The sequence below is a fragment of the Puntigrus tetrazona genome, chromosome 19 (genome assembly GCF_018831695.1).
Source record: "Puntigrus tetrazona isolate hp1 chromosome 19, ASM1883169v1, whole genome shotgun sequence".
Classification (NCBI taxonomy): domain Eukaryota; kingdom Metazoa; phylum Chordata; class Actinopteri; order Cypriniformes; family Cyprinidae; genus Puntigrus; species Puntigrus tetrazona.
In genome coordinates this window covers 4,243,959-4,267,818 of record NC_056717.1, presented here as the reverse complement: position 1 = coordinate 4,267,818, position 23,860 = coordinate 4,243,959, and the positions used below count along the sequence as shown (strand labels likewise).

Here is a 23,860-nt window from a genome sequence, read left to right as displayed (position 1 = left end):
TTGAAAAACTATCAGCTTCAGTGCACGTTTAATGATCCGGTGCCTGATTCCACATTAATAACGATTCCTCTCAGTCCAGTTCGGTGTTAAGGCACTGAGACACATCCACAACGATAAGGTCATGTACTAGCTGGAACGAAAGTAATATTTCCAGCAGGGGCTTTGAGTCACGGATACCAAAAAAAAAAAAAATAGAAAAAGAAAAAGTGAGTTAATTGACATATAAAAACTCGTGTTAAACCAACGACATTCCCCGTGTTTTGTAGTTAACAGTGTCACTTGAATAATTAGAAATGAAGAGATTATTGTGTCAATCCAACATAATGAACTCTCCGTCTTCCCAGCAAGAATCATACCATGAATAATTAATGCTGTTAGCTGTAACTGTCTGTTAGTTGATTATATCTTCCTGTGATTCGTGCAAGTGTTTAGGTGCTTAAAAAAAGGTAAACCAAAATCATTTTATATCGTACGCCATGTATTTGTTTTAATTTCTAATTAATTATTAATGCTAATTTATCTGACTAAATTCAGTAGTTTATTTTATTAATTTTTTTCTTGCATCCCTGGCCATGATTTTTTATTATATAGTTTTTTTTTCCCCAAAGTGAATAATTTTTATGGCTGTGATACTATAATTCCTATTTATGCATGTTTCAAACAACTATAACCCTACATGGACGAGAGATTTTGAAAATGGATAAATGATTATCGTCGAAATGATTGTCTCTTACAGTCTCTCTCTATCTCTCTCTCTCTCTATATATATATATATTGTGAGAGACACAGTCAAAGACAAACGGCCAATCACTTTTAATCACGAAATGGAACCTATATTTTAGCTTAAACCAATACATTGATATACTATATAATTTCATCTGAAGAGCATATGCAGTCATTTGTAAAGTGTATAATGTTGCGTTTCTCTTAGAGACGAAGAGATTAATCAGATCCAAAGGAAATGGAGGTTATTGATGGAGGAAATTGTCTGTCTGCCCTAGGGACCACTAAAAATAACTTCACCAGTGCCTCGGAAAACATAAAGAGAGCTTTGAACTAAGCTATTGTCATTAACTCTGCCTCTTTCTTTTAAAGTATAACAAAGACCGTATAGCATGCCATCTCTAAAGGGAAGAAGTTCTGTAGAGTATTAAAACGTAAAGCCATCAGGCGGGAAAACGTATACGAAGAGCACAAAAAACAGTCAAACAAAAATAAATACTCGTCACGAAGAAACTTGTTTAACCAAATCGTAAAATGTTCAACTGTGGCTGATCTGGGGAGGTTTTTCCAAGGAATGAAACTCTAAAAAGACTTATTTATCCATCCATGATGACTTCAAAAGAACAAGCTTGTGACTTCCATCACAAGTTTTTCATTAGCTGACAGCCTGTTGAGAAACATATTCACAGTTTACATTTACTGTTATGCATATAAGTATATATAACCAAAGAGACGGCCCTTGTTTTTCAGCTTCCCTAATCAGTAATTGTCTCCCACAGTTATGCAGGATTTATTGAAATTTGTTCAGGCCGTGGTAACAGAGATCACCCTGATACTGCCTTCTCAATGCACTTTTTGTTCCCGTTTATAAAAAAACAGTCATGGGTTCAGTTTGAGCGTATTTCTCACATGTTGATCCTGATGCTGAGCTGTCATTCTCAGATTTATCTGGATGACCTAAAATAGTCCTATCCTAAAATAAACCCGGAAAATTTCAAGAATTGATGCAGGAATTTCGAGACAAAAAGAAACCATGTCACGTTACATAAACTAGCATCACAGGTGCCCATCCTTCTCTACACATTATAACAAATGTGGCTGTTAGAAATATATCCTTATAACCTAGCTTAATGTGAAATTAATACATAAGCCATATGTAGGTTTTGAAGACTGTACATGCAGTCAGCAAGAAAAGGCCGCGTCCGCTTTGGAAGGCTGTGACTGAAATAAAAAGTTTAAAATTTAAGAACATGAATGCTCAGCAATGAATGCTCTGCAGTGAATGGGTGCCGTCAGAATGAGAGTCCAAACAACTGATCAAATCATCAAAATCATCCAAAAGTGATCCACCCCCCTCCAGTCCAGTCCATCAGTTGACATCTTCTGAAGCAAACAGCTGCACGATTGTCCGAAACTACTATCTATAATCCATTCTGACGGCACCCATTCACCGTAGAGGATCAATTGGAGAGCAAGTGATGCAATGTTGAATTTCTCTATATCTGTTCCCATGAAGAAACAAACTCGTCTCCTGCTCAGAAGGCCCGACGGTAAGAATATTTTCATATTTAGTAGAACCACCCCTTTAAATTCTGCCAGCTATATCATGTCTGCACAATTAATTTTTCATATTCTTGTATTCCCCATATTGCAACTTGCAAACAAAAACAATGATAGATGATGGCGATTACTGTTATTTATAATATAATTCTTTTTTGGTAACACTTTCTATGAAGCCTGTATTTATAATACATTATAAGGGTATACTTAACGCATTATAATACATGTCATATTCATATTCATAAGAACAGTTTTAAGGTGTTATAATTTTTCACTCATTTATGGTTGTAGCTTTTCAGAGTATGATCATTTATAACACACGGCGAACGTGATTCATCCCCTTACGTTACAGTGGATTATATTTTTCATATTTATAAGTCTTTATGAGCATTATATTGTGCCATTTTATTTGTTAGTTTACTTAAAGTACACAAATACCACTTATATGTAGTAATAATAACAATAATACATTAATAATAGCAATAAGATCATACATCAAATCAGATGAATCAGATTATTTTATAATATCAGTTTGATTATTTTGATGATACCCTGCAAACTACAACAAGCCTTCATTAGTGTGCCGCTAAATACATGCTAACGCTTTATTTTGCACTTTTTTTTACTTCACAAGTATGAGAACTTTCTACCCACCCTATAAAGTCTACTTATACTCTCAGGTCTATATAATAAACAGCATTTCTTTCAGTTGAAAGTACGAGCTAGCTCACATTAGCCTCAGTATTAGCCTCACAGGAAGCAGTTAGCCGCTCACGAGATGTTGCAAGATACTGTGCAAATATGAAATAAACAAGGTCAAGATATGATACAGTCCTTTATAAATGAAGCAGATTTAATATGGTGTTCACTGTGTGTTATAAATAATCACACTCTTAAAAGTTACAATCAGAAATAGTTAAATGTTATAATGCGTTACAACCGTCTTCATGATTATTTTTAATATAATGCATCATGCATTCATTATAACGCCCCTTATAATGTATTATAAATGCACGCTTCGTAAAAAACGTTGCTTTTTTATCACTCAACTTATCCTTATTGCAATGATGTGCCACGAGCAATAAAGAAATGCAAACTGATCGTCGATTACGTTGAACGCAAAGGCTCTTTTCTGCAAAGTTGCAAGCATTCCGTTCGCGCAACATGTCAGACAGACTCGGAGTCTGATTCCTGCGGCGTGAGGATGCTCTGAAAGCTTCAGAAGCTCTGGAGGTGGAGCTGTGGCCGTCCCCGATCCTATATATGCATCCGATGCAGCAGAGCCCCTTTCTTCACAGAGATCTTCAAAAAGCCCTGGACTGAAAGAAGCGCACAGCCTTTGAGATCCTTAGCAGGTTTACGTCGAGACAACTCCCGCTCCGAACAGGTGAGTCCGTTACTAAACTTCGGCTTTGTCGTTTTCACCGTGCCTAAATGCGTCCCACCGAAACTTACGCGACGTTATCCCGACAGATAAAGCTATGTAATGTTTCAATCGCGCGAAAATGTCGTTGAGCGATGGGAGACAGCCTGCTGTTCGGCGAGCTTGACAGCCATGCGAACCCTGCGTGTCTGCTTTATAACGCCAGGCTGGATTTTGTCACTCATTCGCTGGAGGAGAGACAGGGATGCGGATCTAGATTAGGCGCTGTCCACTAACTAGTGCTGAAACCTCAACGTGCGTTCATCAAGATCGAATCTAAACGGCATATCGTCGCATTGTCGTTCAACGCCATAAAAGCCTATTCCTAACTTTTCAAACGTTTCCAAAACGCTTCCTTCGGATGCGTCGCAAGAAGGGCGCGCGAGCTCCGTGTTGTTGTAGAGTAATGTTCAGAGTTTCCGTGGCACGCGTGATATCGTCCCACTATTACCCTCGTGACGGGCAACTTAGTATAAAGCTAACAAGCTAGCAAACTTCGGCTGTTTTTGAAGTATGACTTTTGATAAATCGGTTTTCTGCTGCTTGCGTAATGACAGCGTAAAGCTTTAAACCGGATATTTTGGTGCGCGGTTCTTTGTACAGATTGTTTGGTTGCGTTGGATTGAATTCCGCTTCTGTCGGACTGCTGTTGCTAAAAATTGAGGGTGTTACGTCTCAAAACCCAACGAGCTGCCTTTTTAGAAAGCAGCAGAGTCCCATGCGCAAATGACTCAGGCTTATCGATTCAGTGAATCTGGATCTGTCTCTTGATGTTTGCGCCATTGAAAGAAGCGTTCGTGTAGTTCGTGTTAGTGTGTGCAACACTTCACAGCGAAGCCCGCTTCTCTTCACTTCTTGATCGGTGTCCGACGTGGAGCACGCTTGATAGCTAAGTATCCCTGCTGAGGAAAACAAAAACTACAGAACCTGCCCAAAACGCAACAGAAAATGTAATGGATTTAATGGTTGTGATGGGAATTGTATTGGTTTTAATGGGAGGTGCCTACTGGTGTATGATGGATTCCACTGCTGGGACTTTAAAAGCCCAAAACACAATACTGTTATGGTTTTATTGGAAAAAGTCAGTGGTTTATAATTGTATTTGAATGGAAACCAGGGATTTTTAGCAGGGATGATATAGATAAATATACTTAAACGATAAAACATTTTAAGTGTCAATATAAAACAACGCAGAAACCCAACGGTCTTATGTGGCGAAATGTACCCTTGAGAAAATTAACATTGTTTTTACCACAAATATAATCATTGTTGCTTGTAGGCCAATCAAACCGCGGTATCCACGAATGAACTGCAATAACCATGTAGTAGGCCGACCGGAGCTCGTTATACTGCTTATATACAGTAAGCCAAATGAAAAGCAAAACTCGTGGTATTGATACGCTAAAATTGATTTTGGCGTGCAAATGTTACCCAATAGGTAAAGGATCAGGGTTGTGGGGTGGATGCGTGTCATATAGGCTACACGCTACAACCCCGTATTATATGCACGCCAAACACGTATCAATAGCACGAGTTTATGTTTTATTTGGCGTACCATTGATATTTTTGCTGCACCGATTGCTGATGCTGATTTTTTTTACTGCACTTTCTCTGTAATGGTTAATGTTTCATACAGTAGGTTATATCTTGAGGTTATTGACAGAGTTGTGCACGCTTAACGAATTACGAAGTAAATACATGCAGACCGAATCAAGCATCGCTCAGATTTTTGTGAGAAAAACGGTATTATACAAAATCCAGGCTATATTTGCTGCATGCTTGTAAGGAACCAACCCATCACTGAGGTGTATTAACTGCTGCTTCTCGCTAAAATACGAGTCCTCTATCCGTAATATCATTAACAAGTCTGATTCAGGAGAGAAATGTGCACTGATTAGGCACCATTTATAAGGAACGGTTTGCAACAGCTTTAAAGTGTTTAGTGGATTTTGATGTGAGAGGAAGAACGGGATTGACTTTATCACTGAAGGGATATTTGAATTATAATTTAAAACGTGCAACTATTCACTTCAAAAGACGATAACTAATGGACAGTTACATCAATCAATCAATCAAAAACAATTATAGTCACTTAAATTCCCACTTGGACAATAATGCAACTTAAGGACTTCTGGGGAAAATGCTGATCGATGATAACGATTCATTCGGATCAATTTGCAAAGTGTTTGTAGATTGATTTGCTGTAAGAACATCGACACTCTGGAGTCCAATATCCGAAGCTAAAACATCCTTCACTGAGTATCTGATTCAGTACGAAAGTGTGAAACACTGCACGAGGGACGTCTGGGAAAGCTATTGAGTGACGCTTTTTTTAAATTGCTTAATTGAAGCAGATGATCTCCGATTTGGCATTTCAGCGCTAAAAGATAGCATACTCATACAGTAGGCGCGATGTGAGTCAGTTGTGTTTGTCTGCATGCATCCGTGCTATTTATGAGCTTTTTCTCCGTGAGCGCAGCATAAATAGACGTCGAGAATGTGAGATCTACTGACTTGGAGAGCTCCTCTGATGCAAAAAAAATGCTGGTAGGTGGATCCAGCGTTTGGCATTGCAGAGCGTGTTCGTGGGACTGAGTCAGAGCTGCGTGGGTGTGTGTGTGTGTGTGTGTGTGCAGATCATGCCACATCTCTGTGTGTGTGTGTGTGTGTGCGCGTCTGCTGCAGTGGTGCACGGACACAAACCACAGCAGGAACATCAGGCTTCACTGAAGGTCAACAAGGTCCTCTGAGCTTATTTAAGAAAGTAATAAACATAGATAACGGCTGGTCTAGATAAAGGAGGTTGTTTATTCGGAGTGGGGTTTAAAACCTGACGCTCCCTGCTTTAATGAGCCCCGGGGAATCAACACAGATCCGCAGCGCAAACATCGATGAATGCCACATACTTCGTGTGAAGACTCTCTGTTTCGGCGTTATGCAAGAATAACGGCCAAAATATGTCTTTGATATTTTTAGGCGGGTTGTGAGAAGTCAGTCTAAAAATATTGGCAATGACTTCAGTGCATTGCATCATTTTCTCATACTTGTTCTTCAGCACTTGTGGATATCTGTCTTCTCCTGCGTATGTCTGTGATGCGTGCTGTCAGACCGGGGGTAAGTCGTCGTCATAAACAGCCTTTTGTAGAAAAGTCCATATAGTAAAACAATTCACGATCGGAAAAAAAAAGTTTAGAGGCAACACGCAGCCTTATGAAAAATAAATGTACATTGAACGTGCACTTGTAGCGTACTATAAATCTAATATAATAATAATGGGCATTTAAATAATGAGTTCAGTGTCGTGACACAAATCAAATCAAATGTTTAGTTTGAAGTATATTTAATGTACATTATTTTGTCGTGCTTTTACGAAGCACTGAACGTGAAGCACGTGTACTTGATTATGTGTCATTAATTTTTGCAAGAACGTTTTTATATTTTACGAAATTGCAACTTCATGATGAAAAATGTGTAATTACAAATATAATATATATCAAATAATATCAAATATATAATATATATATATATATCAAACATTAACACACACATACATATCTCTCTCTCTCTCTCTCTCTCTCTCTCTCTCTATATATATATATATATATATATATATATATATATATATATATATATATATATATATATATGTATATGTGTGTGTGTGTGTGTGTGTGTGTGTGTGTGTTTGTTATTTGAATCGAAAACAGCATTAAATATGGCCATATTTCAGTCAGGCCTAAATAATGAATAACTTTTTTGTTTTCTGAAAACAGTGCGGTGAAAATAGTGCCTTATTCATTACAATGTTCTCTTCTTTTGCATCTCTTAGAAATAGCAGCAGAACAATAGACTAAAACCGCTTTTTGTCATTCACGCTGGGAGGTTATTTATTACGTGCGTGTTACGGATTCCATCAGAAACTCTTGAGCGCACCTTCAAATGTTTATCGCGACGAATAGAAATGCACCCTGCTCGCCGTATCTTGAGCTCATTGTAAAGACTTCCCGAGGAGCGCGTCTGTGTTCACCCGTTCTGTACGTCCGGCTCTCATTTCTTTTTAAACGTAAAAGCATGAGCTTTACGGGTTAAGGATTGGGAAGAGTAAACAAGACAGTTCATTATCCCAGCACTCAGAAACGAGGTCTGGGCGTCATTAGACCCGGAGGAGCACAAGGTGTTCCCAGCATGTTTTATTCATGAAGTGGCACGCCAGGACATTTTGAAGCTCTCTTTGGAAAGCAAGCCGCTCTGCACATGTTTATCCGCGAACAGACACAACAGAGCATAAACGCATTCATTGTGAGACGTCCGAAAAGCCCCTCGTTGATCTGTCAAAGAGCTCAGTGTTTGTGGCAGCGGTGCACAACAAGAACGAGCCGCTAAATGTGAGGAGACCTCAGCGCTTTCATAACTCCGTGACCACCATGATCTGAAACGGATGACGCACAGACCGGTTATTATAACTTCTCATATGACACATTCTGTCTGTGTGCGTGCTCCTTGTGCGTGGAGGTTAATGTGAGGTGACATCAAGCTAAACCGATTCCTACACATTCAGGGATGTCTTTGTGCGTGATATATGTGATTACGAGGTGGACCGTTCCTGCTAGGCAGCGCCTGTTCATACTGCCAGTCTCTCAGCTTAATATGCCATGCTAAATATTTCAGTTAGTCGGTATTACAAACGGAGATCATGTGAGCTTACCTTCAGTAAAATCGCTTTAATGCAGAGATTCACGTGGTTTGTTTACAATTGGAAGAAGTCACACAAAAGACAACAGTGTTTGTAGAGCTATATTTTTTATATTACAATTGAAAATTATAGATGCAATAACCTACAAGTCCACCTGAGGTTTTTTAGAGAATTTTTTTCTTATGTGTTATTAAGGTTAATTAGTTAGTTATTGAATGCTTTATATATATATATATATATATATATATATATATATATATATATATATATATATATATATATATATTTTTTTTTTTTTTTTTTTTTTTTTAGGAGCCTGACAAATGGACTTCAGATGGACTTCAACATTTTTTCCTCTGAAGTTTATATTTAAGCTAGGCTAATGTTGTCACAATATTTCTACATCTGTTACACAGCAGTAGGAATTCATATAGCTGTTCTGAATCTGAAATACCTTCTAAAATAAATAGACATATAGACGTTTTTCTAAATCAGTTATCTAAAACAGAACAAAGTGACAATTGTTGAACGGAAAAATAACAGCCCGAGCATTATTAAATATTAGCTACGGTTTTGACGAGCTAACGCTATATAAAGCTCGTAAGATGACAGAAGATAATAACTCTTTGAAAAGTGTTGCATATTTATAATAGTTGACATTCACGCTGAATACAAAGAATGTTTTATAAACTTAATATTGGTACTTAATTAAAGCGCTTATCAAGATTTACAAAAGTCTTATTTAAGTAATTTAATATTTCTGTTGTCTTTGAATTATGGTTAAAGTTATTGCTGAATCAAGCTATAAACTAAAATATTATTTTATGTCATTTTTGTTAATGCGTGTGCATTTAAATATAATTGTAGTTGCATGTTTTGTAAAGGTTAATTTGGTTAAATGCGTTAAAAAACAGTCATAAGGTCTGCTTAAAGGTTGCATATCATGAAAGTCTAACTTTTATTGTGTTTAGGTGCTATGAACAGGTTCCCTGTGCATTTCTCGAGCCTAAAAAGAATAAAAACTCTCCCCGTTATGTAGAAAGAGAATCTTTTTGTAATGTTAACTCCCTTTAATGTGCACATTTCCACCCAAAGCGCCACAACAGTGTTTCCAACATCATAGAGAAATTTGAAGTGAATCATGTTAACTGTTCTGTCTTTGACTGCCCTGACGAACACAGAACACTATTAAGAGTCTCAGCCTCAAAAGAGACAAGAGAGCAGCGCATTTAATCATTGATTTACAAATATATTACACCGCTGGCGCACGGATCTAATACAAACAGCCCGTTTCTTTCCCAGACGTAACCGACTCGTGTGCGTTTGCAATACAAATGTGTGCGTATTTGACAGTTTAAGTGCAATAAGACACAAAAGAGATTAGTTAAGGGATCGCATGCCGCGTGACGGCCGCTGTCTGTGTGCGTGCTTCAGATGTGTGCGCTTAGAAAACACTACATCCCGAGTTTAAACTCATACGCTATGGAACATTCAGCGTGATAGACATTTTAATCAAAACCAATTTCTTTAGCAGAGATAGGAGCTGTAAAGGCACGGCACCCTTCTGGAAAAGGGGGCGGGGGCCAGCAGCTCATTTGCATTTAAAGAGACATGCACGAAAATAGCCTGTTCCGCTCAAAATTATAAATGATCGTTGAGGTGTCACCGACACATTCTGGAGACTTGTATTACATTTTTTAAAAAGGGACATAATAAATCATAATATTAAAGTGCCCCTAATATCATTGTTTTGACTCCTAATGTTGTTTTGAGAGTCTCCTACAATTGGTTTACATGCATGCAAGGTGGCAAAACACTTTGCATTTAATATCACCTCATTTTCCAATTCTCATACGTTTCTCTAAGCCCCTCCTTTCTGTGCTCCTACTCTGCTCTGATTGGTCAGATGGCCCAGTCTGTCGCGATTGGCCTACCGTGTACGGCAGTCTTCAGGAAAAATGACGTGTTTGTGGGCGGGGTCAAGCTGTTCTAGGCCAATTATGCAAATGTGGTATGCCGTGACGTGTGGCCATCACAGAAGATTCAGTTAACTAATGACTCTTTTAAGCCATAAAGTCATTTTGGGAGACGATAACTTTTTACCGCGCACTGTCCGATTTACAACTTTGCAGATCGTTTACATTCACATAAAGCTACATTACACACTGCATGAAAGGCAATATTGGAAATGGCATATAAGAGGCACTTTAAAGGTAGAGTAGGCGATTTCGGAGAGGATGTGAAGAGACTTTCAGTCAGCGTAACAAAATGTTTTTAAAGCAGATCGCCTACCATGCTTTTCATACGGTCTGCGAGTACTGTTCTTTAAACATACTTTTAAGATTTGACATCTGAGACGGATCGACGCTGCATTTTCCCCAAGGAAAGATAATATCAGTACCTAAATAAGGTTGAAATATCAACAAGGCACTGAAGTACTTGAAATATTAACAAAGTACAAAGAAATAATGAACAGCGTATGCTTCCTGAGATCAAACCGTAATGACCCAGATTCTGGGTCCCACACATCATAAAAGTTTGGCTTGTAAAGAAGCAATCTTTATTCATCAGGATTCATCTGCTTTGGAGGTCAGTGAGTCATCCTCCGAGGACAGCATGCGTCCGCTGCCGTTGTTGAATACCGGAAAGCCGTGTTATGAGCTTTCCTAAATAATGCAATTTCCAGAAATTTCTCACCCCCTTAGAACAGGCCTTGAGATCATAAAAGGATTCCGTATCTGAGTTTGATTCATTGCAATGAGAAATGCACAGTGCTGGCGGATCGATTGCAGTCTTTGCGTGGGGTCCCAGAGGTCTCCGTGATTCACACGCGCCACACAGAGCACAACGGACCAATTAGACTTCTGCAAAAGAGTGAGTGAGTGTGTGTGTGTGTGTGTGTGGGAGACAATGAATGAAACCTGTTCCTTTCACAGGAACTCTTGAGGAGCTATGAATTCAGGTGCTGGTCTCTGAGGTACAGACTATAGGTCAGAATCACGAGAGGAGACAGAGATCGGACAGCGAGGCCAATAGAAAGCACGTTTGCTGTCAAAACACATGAGGAGCCTGAAACCGTCTGCTGCTTTTAAATTCGCAGCAGGATGTGGGACAAAATTTAGGCCAGAAATGTTTTATTCAAAGCAATATTTAAATAACTGCAATAGATGCTACATTTATTTTATTTTATTTTCCCACGCCTTTTGCTGTTTTAATTTTGCTGGTAATTTTTAATTTCAAACTGTAATAGAGTCCAACGCTTCATGTAGTGCAACCGTATTCAAGCTAATGCTGTCGTAAAGATTTCGTTCCGAGTTGAATTCTTCCTTTCTTCATTTGCGGTTTTACATTTTTGGTCTGACATACAAAGATAGTTGGCAGTATGGAGATGATTCTTTTGAATTTTTTGAAGTTAATTAAATTCCCATTTCTCATAATAAATATATTAGGCAGCATGTAATATGAAACGATTACACGGAGAACTTTGTCTGTCTATACAAGAAAGATTTTTTGCTCACTTCTTTTTGAAATGAATAAATAACACATAATAAAGTGTAAAGCACAAAAGCAAACAGGCTTCGTGTAAAGAAGCGACTGCTCCTCAAGGACGCACTTTTCCTCTCATTTAGTTCTGCTTCAGATAAATCTCAGCGCAAAGTATTTTGGGACAAACACAAATCATTTTCGTAATCAGCAAATTGATGGGTTTCTTGTTTGTTTTTCCATGGATGGGAGTAAAGTCCGGTGGGTTAAAAAAACAAATATACAAAAGAAGGGAAAGCCATTTATTTTAAAAGTGAAAGAGATGCATTTGCCCTCGAAGAGCAAAATATGAATGTGGCCCGGGGAATGCGTGATGTTTAAGATTATCTCCACTCAAAGGAAAAAGCAGTATCTTTGAGAACTAGAGAAATGAACTGAAATGAATGAAAACAATGATAACATTTGTTATAGGTAACGCTTGCTAACTATTAACTAAGACTTTTATCTCAATAGGTATGCTGCTTATTAATACTTAGTAAGGTAGTTGTTAAGTTTAGGCATTAGATATGCAGAATAAGGCATTAATATGTGCTTAAATAGCACTAATAAATGGCTAATATACTAGTAATATGCATGCTAATAAGTGACTAATAAGTGTAAAACAATCAAAGATGGTTGGTGCTATTCCAACTAGACTTTTGAAGTGGCTAGAATATGCAGAAATATGCAGAATGAGATGTAGTTTCTGAATGTTGTGCTGGTCAGCAGGGCTCTGGAAGACGCTGTAATCATGCACTCTGACAGCATCTGTTTCAGAGGACTCTTAGACCCACGTAACGGCCTAGGCATTAGACCAAAAATAGCTCATTCGCTCAATAAACGTAATTAAACGAAAAAGAAAAACTATTCCGCACAATTCGTCGCGGTCCACACAATAAAATCAAAATGAGTTCATTTAAACAAATAAGGTTTTGCTAATACGCCTTAATAGACCAAATTAAGTTCCTGCCAGATAAGAGAGAATTAGTTAGCATAGTGTGTTTCTGCACGGCGTCAACCACAAAACAATAGAAAGTCCTCTAAACCTCCATTAATACTGAAAAAATACTTAATTTGAACACAGTGCAGAGCAAATAGATCTTTTACCCAGTTAGTTAAATGCTTTAGCTTTTTTAAAATTTATTTTATTACATTTACTTTACTTTTCAAATGCGAGTACAGAATCAAATTTGAGAAAATGACTCTTGACTTGAACGTCAGATCATTTACATCTAAAGTAGCATAAGCCACTAAAAAGACACAATGATACAGTAAAGTTTCATTTATTATTAGAATCAATCTAGAACTAGTATTTGAGCATCGGGTCTAAAGTATGTGTAAGTCCTTGCAGTACGTGGAGGGAGCAGGCTTCGCTTTTATCTACGATGACACATTTCTGGGAAAAAAAATAATAAATCCTTTGAAATGTCAAATCTCGATATTAAAGTGTTTGCACTAGGCTACAATCTATCCCAGATTTTCTCTTCTGCCACCTGAGACCGTTTTTTTTCTTTTTTTGACATCGCTGTTAAGGGTTTGCAATGGAAATTTTCAGACAGAAACGTTACACATTCACGATTGTTCTTTGTCTTTCTCTGTCTCCATTTTTTTCTGCCTCAGCTCTGAAAATATGTCAGTTGCCTATCAGATTAGAAGAAAAAAGGCACGAAAGCTGTCACTCAGGCAGTGATTTTATCAAAGGGTGCACATCGCATTTTGGTACTAATATGTACATTTATATAATAATATGTACATTGTAGGTACAGTATTAGTACCAACATGCATCCTTACAAAAACCTACCCAGTGACAGACTGCAAGGTTTCAAGCATTCATATATATATAAGCTTATTTCTTCAGCTGGAATGAACAGTTGAGGGACTGAAACACTCACACAAGTTCACTCAAGCTTTTTCAACTTTTATTGATGCCGCGAGCGTGAGTCATCACTGCAGTGCATTTCACAAATGACCTTAGTTAAAGGACTTTCCTACAGTCATTATAATATAACGCTTTTATATAACACTGCGTTCCTTCATTTATTGCTTTGTTCTGTGCATTGATAAACTGTTCTGTTGCTACACAGGAGACAAGTCCAGGATTCCTTGTCGATGCCGATTTTCTTTTTCTTTTCTAACAAACACACATCAGTGGGAGGCTTATTTATTCAGCTTTCAGATATTGTATAAATCTCAGTTTCGAAAAATGGACACTTATATATACACACACACACACACTTTTTTTAAAAACAGTATTTTACTGTAATATGTACAGTACCGTACTGTAAAATGCGTATAGAGTATTTTGCCTTAAACAGCAAAGGGTACTGTGTTATTAGCACATATAGAACGATTATATGAACAGATTGGTTAGCATTTTTGGTATTTGTGGCAGGCTTCACAAAGTAGGGCAACAAAATTCAAAAAACAAGTTAATATTAATAATAGTTCATATTAAAGTGCTAGGTGATTTAAATCTCTAAGAAAATGTTTTCACAAAAACAGCTCCAGACAAAGCCATGTCGGGCATCTCTTCACACAGCAGTGTTTCATTTCAGAATTAATTGATCATAATTTACCACAATTAATTACACCTAGAACCAGTGATTCAATGAAGCATTTATAAAACATAAAGCTTCTTATTTCATCCCTGAATGAATCTCTGAATGACTTTCTATCGTTACATATTTATATATTTATATTTAAAACGTTCATTTCATAATATAATTTATGCAATTTGTAAGTGCAAATTATAATTATACTCTCCAAAAAAAAGCCAGTGTAACTTTTTAGCATATCCTGTATTATATGAAGTACATCCCATATATTCTGAAACATGCATTAATATCTCTGAGCTGAGCCCCAGGTATACACTCACTGGAGAATCAACCTGGTATCAAACTCATTATTGTAGGAAGTGTTAAGACGTTTTTATTAACATCAAAAGTGCATAAAGCACCAACAAATTTGACCAGTGAGGGACATTCTGTAAACACTGCATGGAAAGTAATGTTTTTTTTCTTATGCTTCATTTAGACAGTCAGCCTTTGTGGCTCCAGATGCACTGAATGTCACAGATTTGCTGGGATTCTGGACAGAGTGTGCAGCCTCAATCAAATCCTGCTGTTTCTCATCGGAGAGCTCCACAACTCTGACTGTCAAAATGACTGAAATGTAACCACACCACAAACTAATATTTACAGTTATTGAACAGTAAGATTTGTAAGCATGCATTTATTCAATCCAAAGTACTTCAAAAAATGTACAGTACAATACAATACAAGCAAAAATTGCATACGTCATCAAGCCTGGTTTATTTCAGTTCATTGAGCGTCATATTCACGAGTTATAAGCATAATGCAACAACTTACACTTAATTAAGAATACCGTTAATATTCTTTGAGAAACGGCCATTATGTTGAAAACAGCCGAGTAGCATTTTTTCTTCAGGTTTCCTCGATGAAAAGAAACTGCGGGAGAACAGTATTTATGTGAATTAGTAATCTTTTGAAACATTTCAAATGATTCATTTGATCTATTTAAAGCGTCCTTGCTAAATAAAAGCAGTGATTTCTATCGTTTCTTCCCCCCCAAAAATTATAATGACTCCAAGCTTTTGAAAAGTGTAGTGCGTAATGTTCCAAAATTTCAGACGTGTTTTATATATCATAAATATTTAAATAACGCGGTGGTAAAAATCACGGTTTACAGTGCTGCACCACGACTGGATTGTTTTTACATGTAATAATTACATGAAAATAAACTCTGCAGCACTCATACTGTAAATTAAATTACAATAAGTCATCGTGCTGCAAATCAAATTACAGTAACACTACTGTTACCATTTTACAGTAATTTACCGGCATTTACAGCAACCTTATTACAGTGTGGGAAGTCATTAGTAGTAGGAAGAGACTGTAACACAACAACAGATTTCATCATTTCTGTGTTTCTGTTCAAGTCGTCCAGCTCTCAGCGCTCATTTATTTACTGCTCTCCCACCCTCAGCCCGTCAATACAGTCATTTGATTTGGCTGCGAATCCGTGTGCTTCGTACTTTCTTGTCTCCCTGTTCTGTCGGGCGGTGACTCATTTACTGTAGAGTTATCAGCAGATAGTAGACGCACACTATCGAGCAAAGCCCTCTGACGCACACGTTCAGATAGAGGATCCTTTATACAGAGACCTGCGAGACGCTCACCACAATAAATTTCCTTTTTCACAGCAAAAGTAATTCACTGGTAAAATACTCGCAGGGCTGTTTTTTTTGAACAATGGTCTTGTTTCAAAACCGTACCGGCCATCTGTCACGAAGCGGGTGATCACATGCTTTTGAGGATGTGCGTAGCGCTTAGATTTCATGTCGCTGGAAGACCTTGGGGCGCAATCATGGTTTTTTTTCAACCTTTTAAAGTGCTATCTCAAAGATTAAAGAGAGAGAGAGATGATGAATTAGTGCCAGAGAAGAATTCATAAGCGTAATTAGGTATCGTCTGGGTCTGTGTGTGATCAAAGGTTTGTCCTCTGGATGTGGGCGACATCCAGGAAAGCTAGAAAATAACACCTTTTTTTTCTCAAAATGACATGCAGCGGAGCTTCTATTAGCGGACACGTGTGTGTGGTTTGGTTTTCATCCTCAATTCTTTGTCATCTTTATTCTCTTTCAGCGAGGTACACTCAGGCAAGCTCCACCGCTGCTATCAGTTAGGTTACACTTTATTTTAAGTTCCAATTCGTGCCATTAAAAAAAACATTTGCTATCACTTTTTCCACTTTTACCTTTTTTATTGATAGTTAGTTAGATAGTTGTTAGGTTTATGCATTGGGTAGGACTAATGATGTAGAATATGGACGTAGAGAGGTCATACTTTAACATTTTGGGTGTTTATTAGCGCTTATAAAGCACTTTATAAGCACTAAGAAACAGCCAATATGTTAACAATAGGCATAGCAACTTGTTAATAGTGACAACTGGTCTCAATACTAAAGTGTTACCAGATATATAGAGCATTTAGTATGATAGAAAAGAGGCTACCTTTTAACATATTTACAGCATGTATAGATACATCTTCCAATGTATTTTATGGGGGAATAAATGGAAATAACAGACAATTTAGATAGTAGAATTTTTTAAATACTCTTTTTAACCTTCTATTCTTTAAAGAATTAACAAAATACTCAGTTTCACAAAGTTATGAAGCCATTTTTTAACACAATAATCATTTTCAATAAGAACGATTAATGAAGGATACTGAAGACTTGAGTAATGATGCAGAAAATTCAGCATTGCATCACAGAAATAAATGGCATTGCAGCGTATATTTGCACATTTTAAAATATAATAATTTGGTTCACAATGTTGCTGTACTAATGTTCAAATGTGGAGCATAAGAGACAGCTTTCAAAAACATTACTAAATGCTGCCGACCTCAAATTGTTGTCATTAGTGTGAAATACTCACTCAAATATTGTATGTTAATATATGCACTTTCTAATGTAAGTAAAATAAAGCTAAATAAGAATCTCAGGCACTGAGATACATCTGAATTGTGCTCTGTGTGGAGTTTGCATGTTTTCCCTATGTCCTACGTACCCCAAACATACAGCATAGCTGAACTGGGGACACTAAATTGTCCATAGATGAAAGAATGAATTATATTCATTATATATAATTTATTAATTATATTTATATTTAATTGAAGGCATATCATAATAACGATAAGATTCCTAAGTGAATCGTTCCTCTATGCCCTATGGGTTGTGACTAATAAATAAAAATGTACATTTTAAACAGTAAAAGCATCAGGCACAACATGCTTGCCTTCGGATTCAAAGGGACTTTCGGTTCTAGCTCCCTCTGCAGCCTTTTTGCTACAGACATAATTCATTCCTCAAATCATACTTTTCTAAGCGATCAGATTACCATTTTGTCCCCGAAAGATGGTTCAACTGGAGAAAATTGCAATAGGCTTTCGCTTATGAAGGGTTTCAAGGCATATCTAAAATGTCAGAGTGTGGATGCTTTTCATTTGAAGTCGTAAGCAATCATATAGCAACCGCAACCGCTCAGAACACCCTAACAGAACAGAAATGCCCTGTTAACCAAAACACCTCATCATTCTGGACGCAAGCTTTGCGTGCGAGAGCCACCACTCACGCTTTCCAATATACACTCTTAAATAAAAAAGGATTTTCTCATTGATTCCCTACCTAGGCTCATTTTCAGTTTTCATTTTAAAAAGCACAAACTTTGCCATGGCCACTCCTGTCATTTACGGTACTTTCAAGACTCGCTAAATAAAAGAGAATCTATCTATACATATTTATGGCTGCACCTGCATGAATAGTCATGTGTAGATGGAGATTCTTTCTGAAAGGCAACGAGAAGTATGTGTGAAGAACAGTGTGAAGAACATTTGAATCATCACAAGCTCCATTCACCACTATAAAGACCCTTTTGTGCAATAGAAATGTTCCACGGACGTTAAAGGTTCTTCGTGAAACCATCAAGAAACTTAATTTTTAAGATCTTTCTGGTTTAAACGTTATCTGTTTTATTTCACATAGGTTAAAGATGCCCAACCCACCAACCCAGTGACTCTAAGAAAAGCCTACAACACTCTCAATGAATCCCTCGTCCACGATGAACACTTCCGAGGCCACCCTGTCCCTTTGGGCCATCCACGTCAACTCCAGTGCCGTTTCATACCTCCTCAACGCCACCGAGACCCCATCCCACGGCAAGTCCAAAGCATGCGAGCAGCTCAACATCGCCACCGAGGTGTTCCTCATCCTCGGCATTGTCAGTCTGCTGGAGAACATCCTGGTCATCTGCGCCATAGTGAAAAACAAAAACCTCCACTCGCCCATGTACTTCTTCGTCTGCAGTCTGGCCGTGGCCGACATGCTAGTAAGCGTCTCTAACGCTTGGGAGACCATCGTCATCTACTTACTCACCAACCGCCAGCTGGTGGTGGAGGACCATTTCATCAGACAGATGGACAACGTTTTTGACTCTATGATCTGCATCTCCGTGGTGGCGTCCATGTGTAGTCTTCTAGCTATCGCCGTTGACCGTTATGTCACAATTTTTTACGCTTTAAGATATCACAACATTATGACGGTGCGCCGGGCCGCACTCATCATCGGTGGGATTTGGACGTTCTGCACAGGCTGCGGAATCGTCTTCATTATCTACTCCGACAATACCTCTGTCATTGTGTGCTTGGTTTCCATGTTCTTCATCATGCTCGCGCTCATGGCCTCCCTCTACAGCCACATGTTCATGCTGGCGCGATCTCACGTAAAGCGAATCGCCGCCCTGCCGGGCTACAACTCCATCCACCAGAGAGCCAGCATGAAGGCGGCCGTCACCCTGACCATCCTTCTGGGGATCTTCATCGTCTGCTGGGCTCCGTTCTTTCTCCACCTCATCCTCATGATCTCCTGTCCCAGAAACCTCTACTGCATGTGCTTCATGTCGCACTTCAACATGTACCTCATCCTCATCATGTGCAACTCGGTCATCGACCCTCTCATTTACGCTTTCAGGAGTCAGGAGATGAGGAAAACGCTGAAGGAGATCATCTGCTGCTACAGTCTGAGGAACGTCTTTGGAATGTCCAGGTAGTTTCAAACCCCAAAAAACGAGAGATGGGTGATCATTTCACAACAATTTAAGAAAGTCTTAGAAGATATCCCAACCCTGCCTTGGTCTAGATGGAAAATATGTTTTTTTTGTGATGATACTCTTTCAAACTCTATCAAACAAAAAAGCCAGACAATTAATCAGGAGCTCTTCAGTGCGCAAGGATGCTAATTAGAATGAGGCAATTGTTGATAATATATGTAGATATTGCTGGAGAATTAAGGAGGCCTTAGAACTATGGAACAATATAATCCTCAACAGACAATGGGTTTTAATATCGCAGTCTCCAGGGACATGCAGGAGCTGTCAATCAAAATCTGTGGGAAAAACAAGTGCAATCATTTGTCAAATTAATCATGCAAAACACAGCTTGATGTATTGTTGTATAGGTAAGATGAAACTGTAATAATGCATGCAATTTATATTGCTGAATGCACTCTGTGGTTAGCGTTGAAACTAAGAAAGTATGAGCCACTCTATTGAATCCCAAGATAAAATCCAATGCCGGCAGTCTTCAGTTTTTTTTTAATGGCACAATATATATAGACATATTACAAGACAGAACATGAAGTACACTTATATAAGAAAACTGAGAAAAATGGATTTACTGTCATGCTGTTCATAAAATGTGTGGTTAAGGTTTCAAGGCTTATCATGTCACTACCAATTTTTCTACTGTCTTCAGGTGTTCTGCAATAGATGGAATTGAAATGCTCCACATATGCCTGTACAATGTGTGTGTGTGTGTGTGTGTCTGTTTTATGTAGCTGCAAAAAAGAAATAAAAAATAGTCTTATATATATTGATACAAAAAGCATAGCAGAGAAAATTAGTTCTATACTGTCTGACGAAACGTCAAAAACAAAACAAAACATTGGTATTGCTGACTTGTCATCACAATTAAAGCATTTGTGGAAATTCTGCCAATTTATATATTATTATAATAAGCACGAATGTGTACTTGAAGTTCAGGGTCTGCAATTATTCACTGTATTTACTACTGACCCTTTAAATGTAATAACATTCATTTCTATGGCTTACAAAAAAATCATCGATGTGTATTGGCTATGAAGTTTCAGGGTGAGAGTCCGTGTTTCTGTTGTTTGTGATTATGCTGCTTACTGTTTACAGCCACTGGAAAAAAATCTGTACAGATGGATTTTTTTTGCTTGTTGTTTCTGCATTCAATCAGTGCCACTCAAGTTAAAGACTAACAGATGTCCAGAAATAAAGTGAGGACTAAATTACATATGTTTTCATTGAATAGTCAATGTGTAATTGCCACAAACCACATGCATGTTTTTATTTAACCTGGTCGACCAAATGCATTTATATGAATATATTCACGAGACCGGGGCTAGTTGTCACACTCTTTTAGGCGGTTACCTCTAATGCTTTGCACAAAGGTGTAGCCTTTTAAAGGCACCTTTTCTTTCTGAGAGTGTTTAAGAAACAAGGAACAATTAATAAAAAATCAAAAATGTGACTTAAATTCCAAACCAAATGGAACCATAACTTATCAAATGTGACAACTTCACTTGTCCAACAAATATAGCAGATATATAGAATTTTTAGCTTGGAGGAAATAATGATTAGGAAAGAGAGACGTCACGTCGATACAGACGAATTGGAGGTCTTTCCAGAGAGACCTTAAGTCTGTCTACACATGCTTGCCTCGTGAGACAGTTAAGGCAAGGTGCACCGCTATCGACTAGGGAGCAAAAAACTAGGTTGCAAAAAACACTTACTTGTTCCACAGTTGGGCAGAGTAGGACCTTTGAGAGGGACCAGCACGTTCCCTTGGTAGCCCCACTGCCCGGTGGAGTGAGGGTCCCTGGGAGGTTGGTTCCTCACTGTCACTTTAAGACCACTCAGGTGACTGACTACCTGAAGCAGCGATTGTGACCACTTAACCTAACCCCAAACCTAAACCTACCCATTTTATGTTGAATATAAAAGGATATAAAACACAACTGAAAAAAGATATCAAACCATTGTTGTAAAATATTTTTATACTCGCTAATCCCACTCCTACCTCTAAACCTAAACATAACTATCTCTGTACAGTATAAGCAAAACAAGACAGACAGATAAATGCACAATCATTTATTTATTGCAAAAATGTGAAAAGCGGTACCAAAAGTAACCCAAACGACGATGTTCTGCAGCCACTGTTCTCTCTGGCGGAATACAGTAGGTTTGTGTAAGACGCAGAGCAAATAAAATTGTTTCATTTCACAATGATGTTGCGTTTTTGATGCATTTTATAGTTCTGTTGTCAGTCACAGAATGTCAGAGAAATTTAGACATTAAGTTAAATGACAAGTAAAGATTAAACTATTGCAGAAATGTTGTTTTAAAGAATTAAAATGAAGTCTTGTTTAACATTATGAAGGCCTGTTTTTGGAGTCGAGCTGGCAGCAGAAACTGATATGACAACTAAAAGCAGCAAAAATAATAAAATGAATGTTGATTTTAATTAGGGTTCACTTTTTTAGGTGTGGTCAGTAAGTCAGGTTTGTACGTTTGAATGCTGAAAATATGTAAGTATTTGTACGTTTAGATTTTAAAAATATGTCAGTTTTGTACATTTTAGTGCCTTTATATTTACATTTTATATTAACATTTTGCAAACAATGCGTATGAATTATCATTTCCAATTATAATTTCCTAATTGGCTGATTAATAGTTAGTGTTAGAATTAGGGATGTAGAATAAGGCATTATTATGCGTTTAATTAGTACTATAAAAGGCTAATATTTTAGTGATATGCATGCAAATAAGCAACTAGTTAAAAGACCTTAAAATAAAGTGTTATCATTTTAATTTGCTTTTTTTAATGTAAACCTATTGAGATGTAACCCTTGTGACGACTAGCCCCGTTTTTCTCCAGAAACTCTTATCCAACAGCCTACTAAATGCACACTGGGTTTCATACAGTGCGTTCATGCCACATGTATATTCTATAAAACGTTTTATATTTGACTTACAGTAGTATTCTGGTTGATTATCGTCTTCTGATTAATATTTAGTCTCTGTTACTGCTTCGACTGTGTAAATATGCTCCGTCTGGCTGTTGCTCAGCTTGATTTTTCCCTCTTCAGAAGAATAAGGGCATCCCTCCCTCAACGGGCTCATGCCGGTAATCATAGAATGTGCCTTCACCGTGTCCTGTGCCGTGGAGATGACCTGGAGGCTGTCGGAGCCGTCCTCTTGGTCTCTGTGTGATACATTAACTGCTCAGGTCTGCTGGCTCTCCATGAAGAATCAATGACAATCTGTCTCTGAACCCCTCACTGTTTCACCCGAAAGCGTCTTGAAATTTATTCTGGAGTGGTTTCACGCCCACAGACAATTATTAGACAGTGCCAGTCGATACACAAATATAAAGATATACGTAAAAAAGACACGTTTTTCATTTTTGTCTTGGGTAAAACGGCTGGTTTGAGTGGACGGCAGTATTTCGCCTCACACTGTGATAAATGCTCTGTGCATCTGTGTTATGCCGTATGATATCTTATTTGGTTGCATGTATAATTAAAATATAAGAATGAAGCTAATTCCTGTGTCCGTTTTTCATTGCCGCATGGCTCTAAGCGTAACCTTTTTTAATGTATAATTTTATCAAATTTACATATTTTAAAAACAGATTAAAAAAGTAGAAAAAAATTCATATAAAAAGTTTTAATCGTGTTTTAAATTGATAAAATCCCCTTTTGGCTGGGAGAGCTTGGCATGTGTTACCTCGCTTTGGCTTTGGCTTTAGTTCACTATAAAATGATTTATTTATTTTTAGGACGGACTGACCACACTGATATTTTGTAAATTATGAAACTGAATGAGCCGTGAATATTCTGTATCCGTAGCAAGGGTGGTTCAGGCCAAAAATGAAAATGCTCTCCATTTAGTCACTCACATGGGTAGCGTCCATAGTGTTACCATATAAAAGCCCATTTTTCCGTAGGTGCTACACATTTACCATGTACTTATCATTAGTATGTACAGTAATGTGACTTATTTGTTACCATATACAGGCACTGCAAGGACTAGTCTGTAAGTGCTACACATTTACTTTATATATGCATTAATAAATATAGTAAAGTATCTGTAACACTTTATTTTAAGGTGTCATAATACAGAATAATTACCTAATCAGGTACTTAGTATTAATTGTATTTACATTAAATAAAATGTACTTATCGTGTATCTAAGTTATGTAACAACCTGTACTTACAGTTTGTAATTATGTAGATGTAACAGCTACTGTTACACATATGTTACACATATATCTGTT

At 37.6% G+C, this 23,860-nt stretch overlaps 1 protein-coding gene across 1 annotated transcript; it reads left to right on the top strand.

Moving 5' to 3' along the window:
* The first annotated feature begins 680 nt into the window (after positions 1-680).
* mc5ra (melanocortin 5a receptor) lies at positions 681-23,126 on the top strand. The gene is made up of 2 exons (XM_043218104.1): positions 681-3,670; positions 18,486-23,126. The coding sequence occupies exon 2, from the start codon at positions 18,544-18,546 to the stop codon at positions 19,546-19,548; it is 1,005 nt and encodes a 334-aa protein (XP_043074039.1). The 5' UTR covers positions 681-3,670; positions 18,486-18,543; the 3' UTR covers positions 19,549-23,126.
* Positions 23,127-23,860: the final 734 nt, after the last annotated feature.

Excerpts from the sequence above, each read along its gene's own strand:
- mc5ra (XM_043218104.1), top strand. The coding sequence starts at position 18,544 with ATGAATCCCTCGTCCACGATGAACACTTCCGAGGCCACCCTGTCCCTT.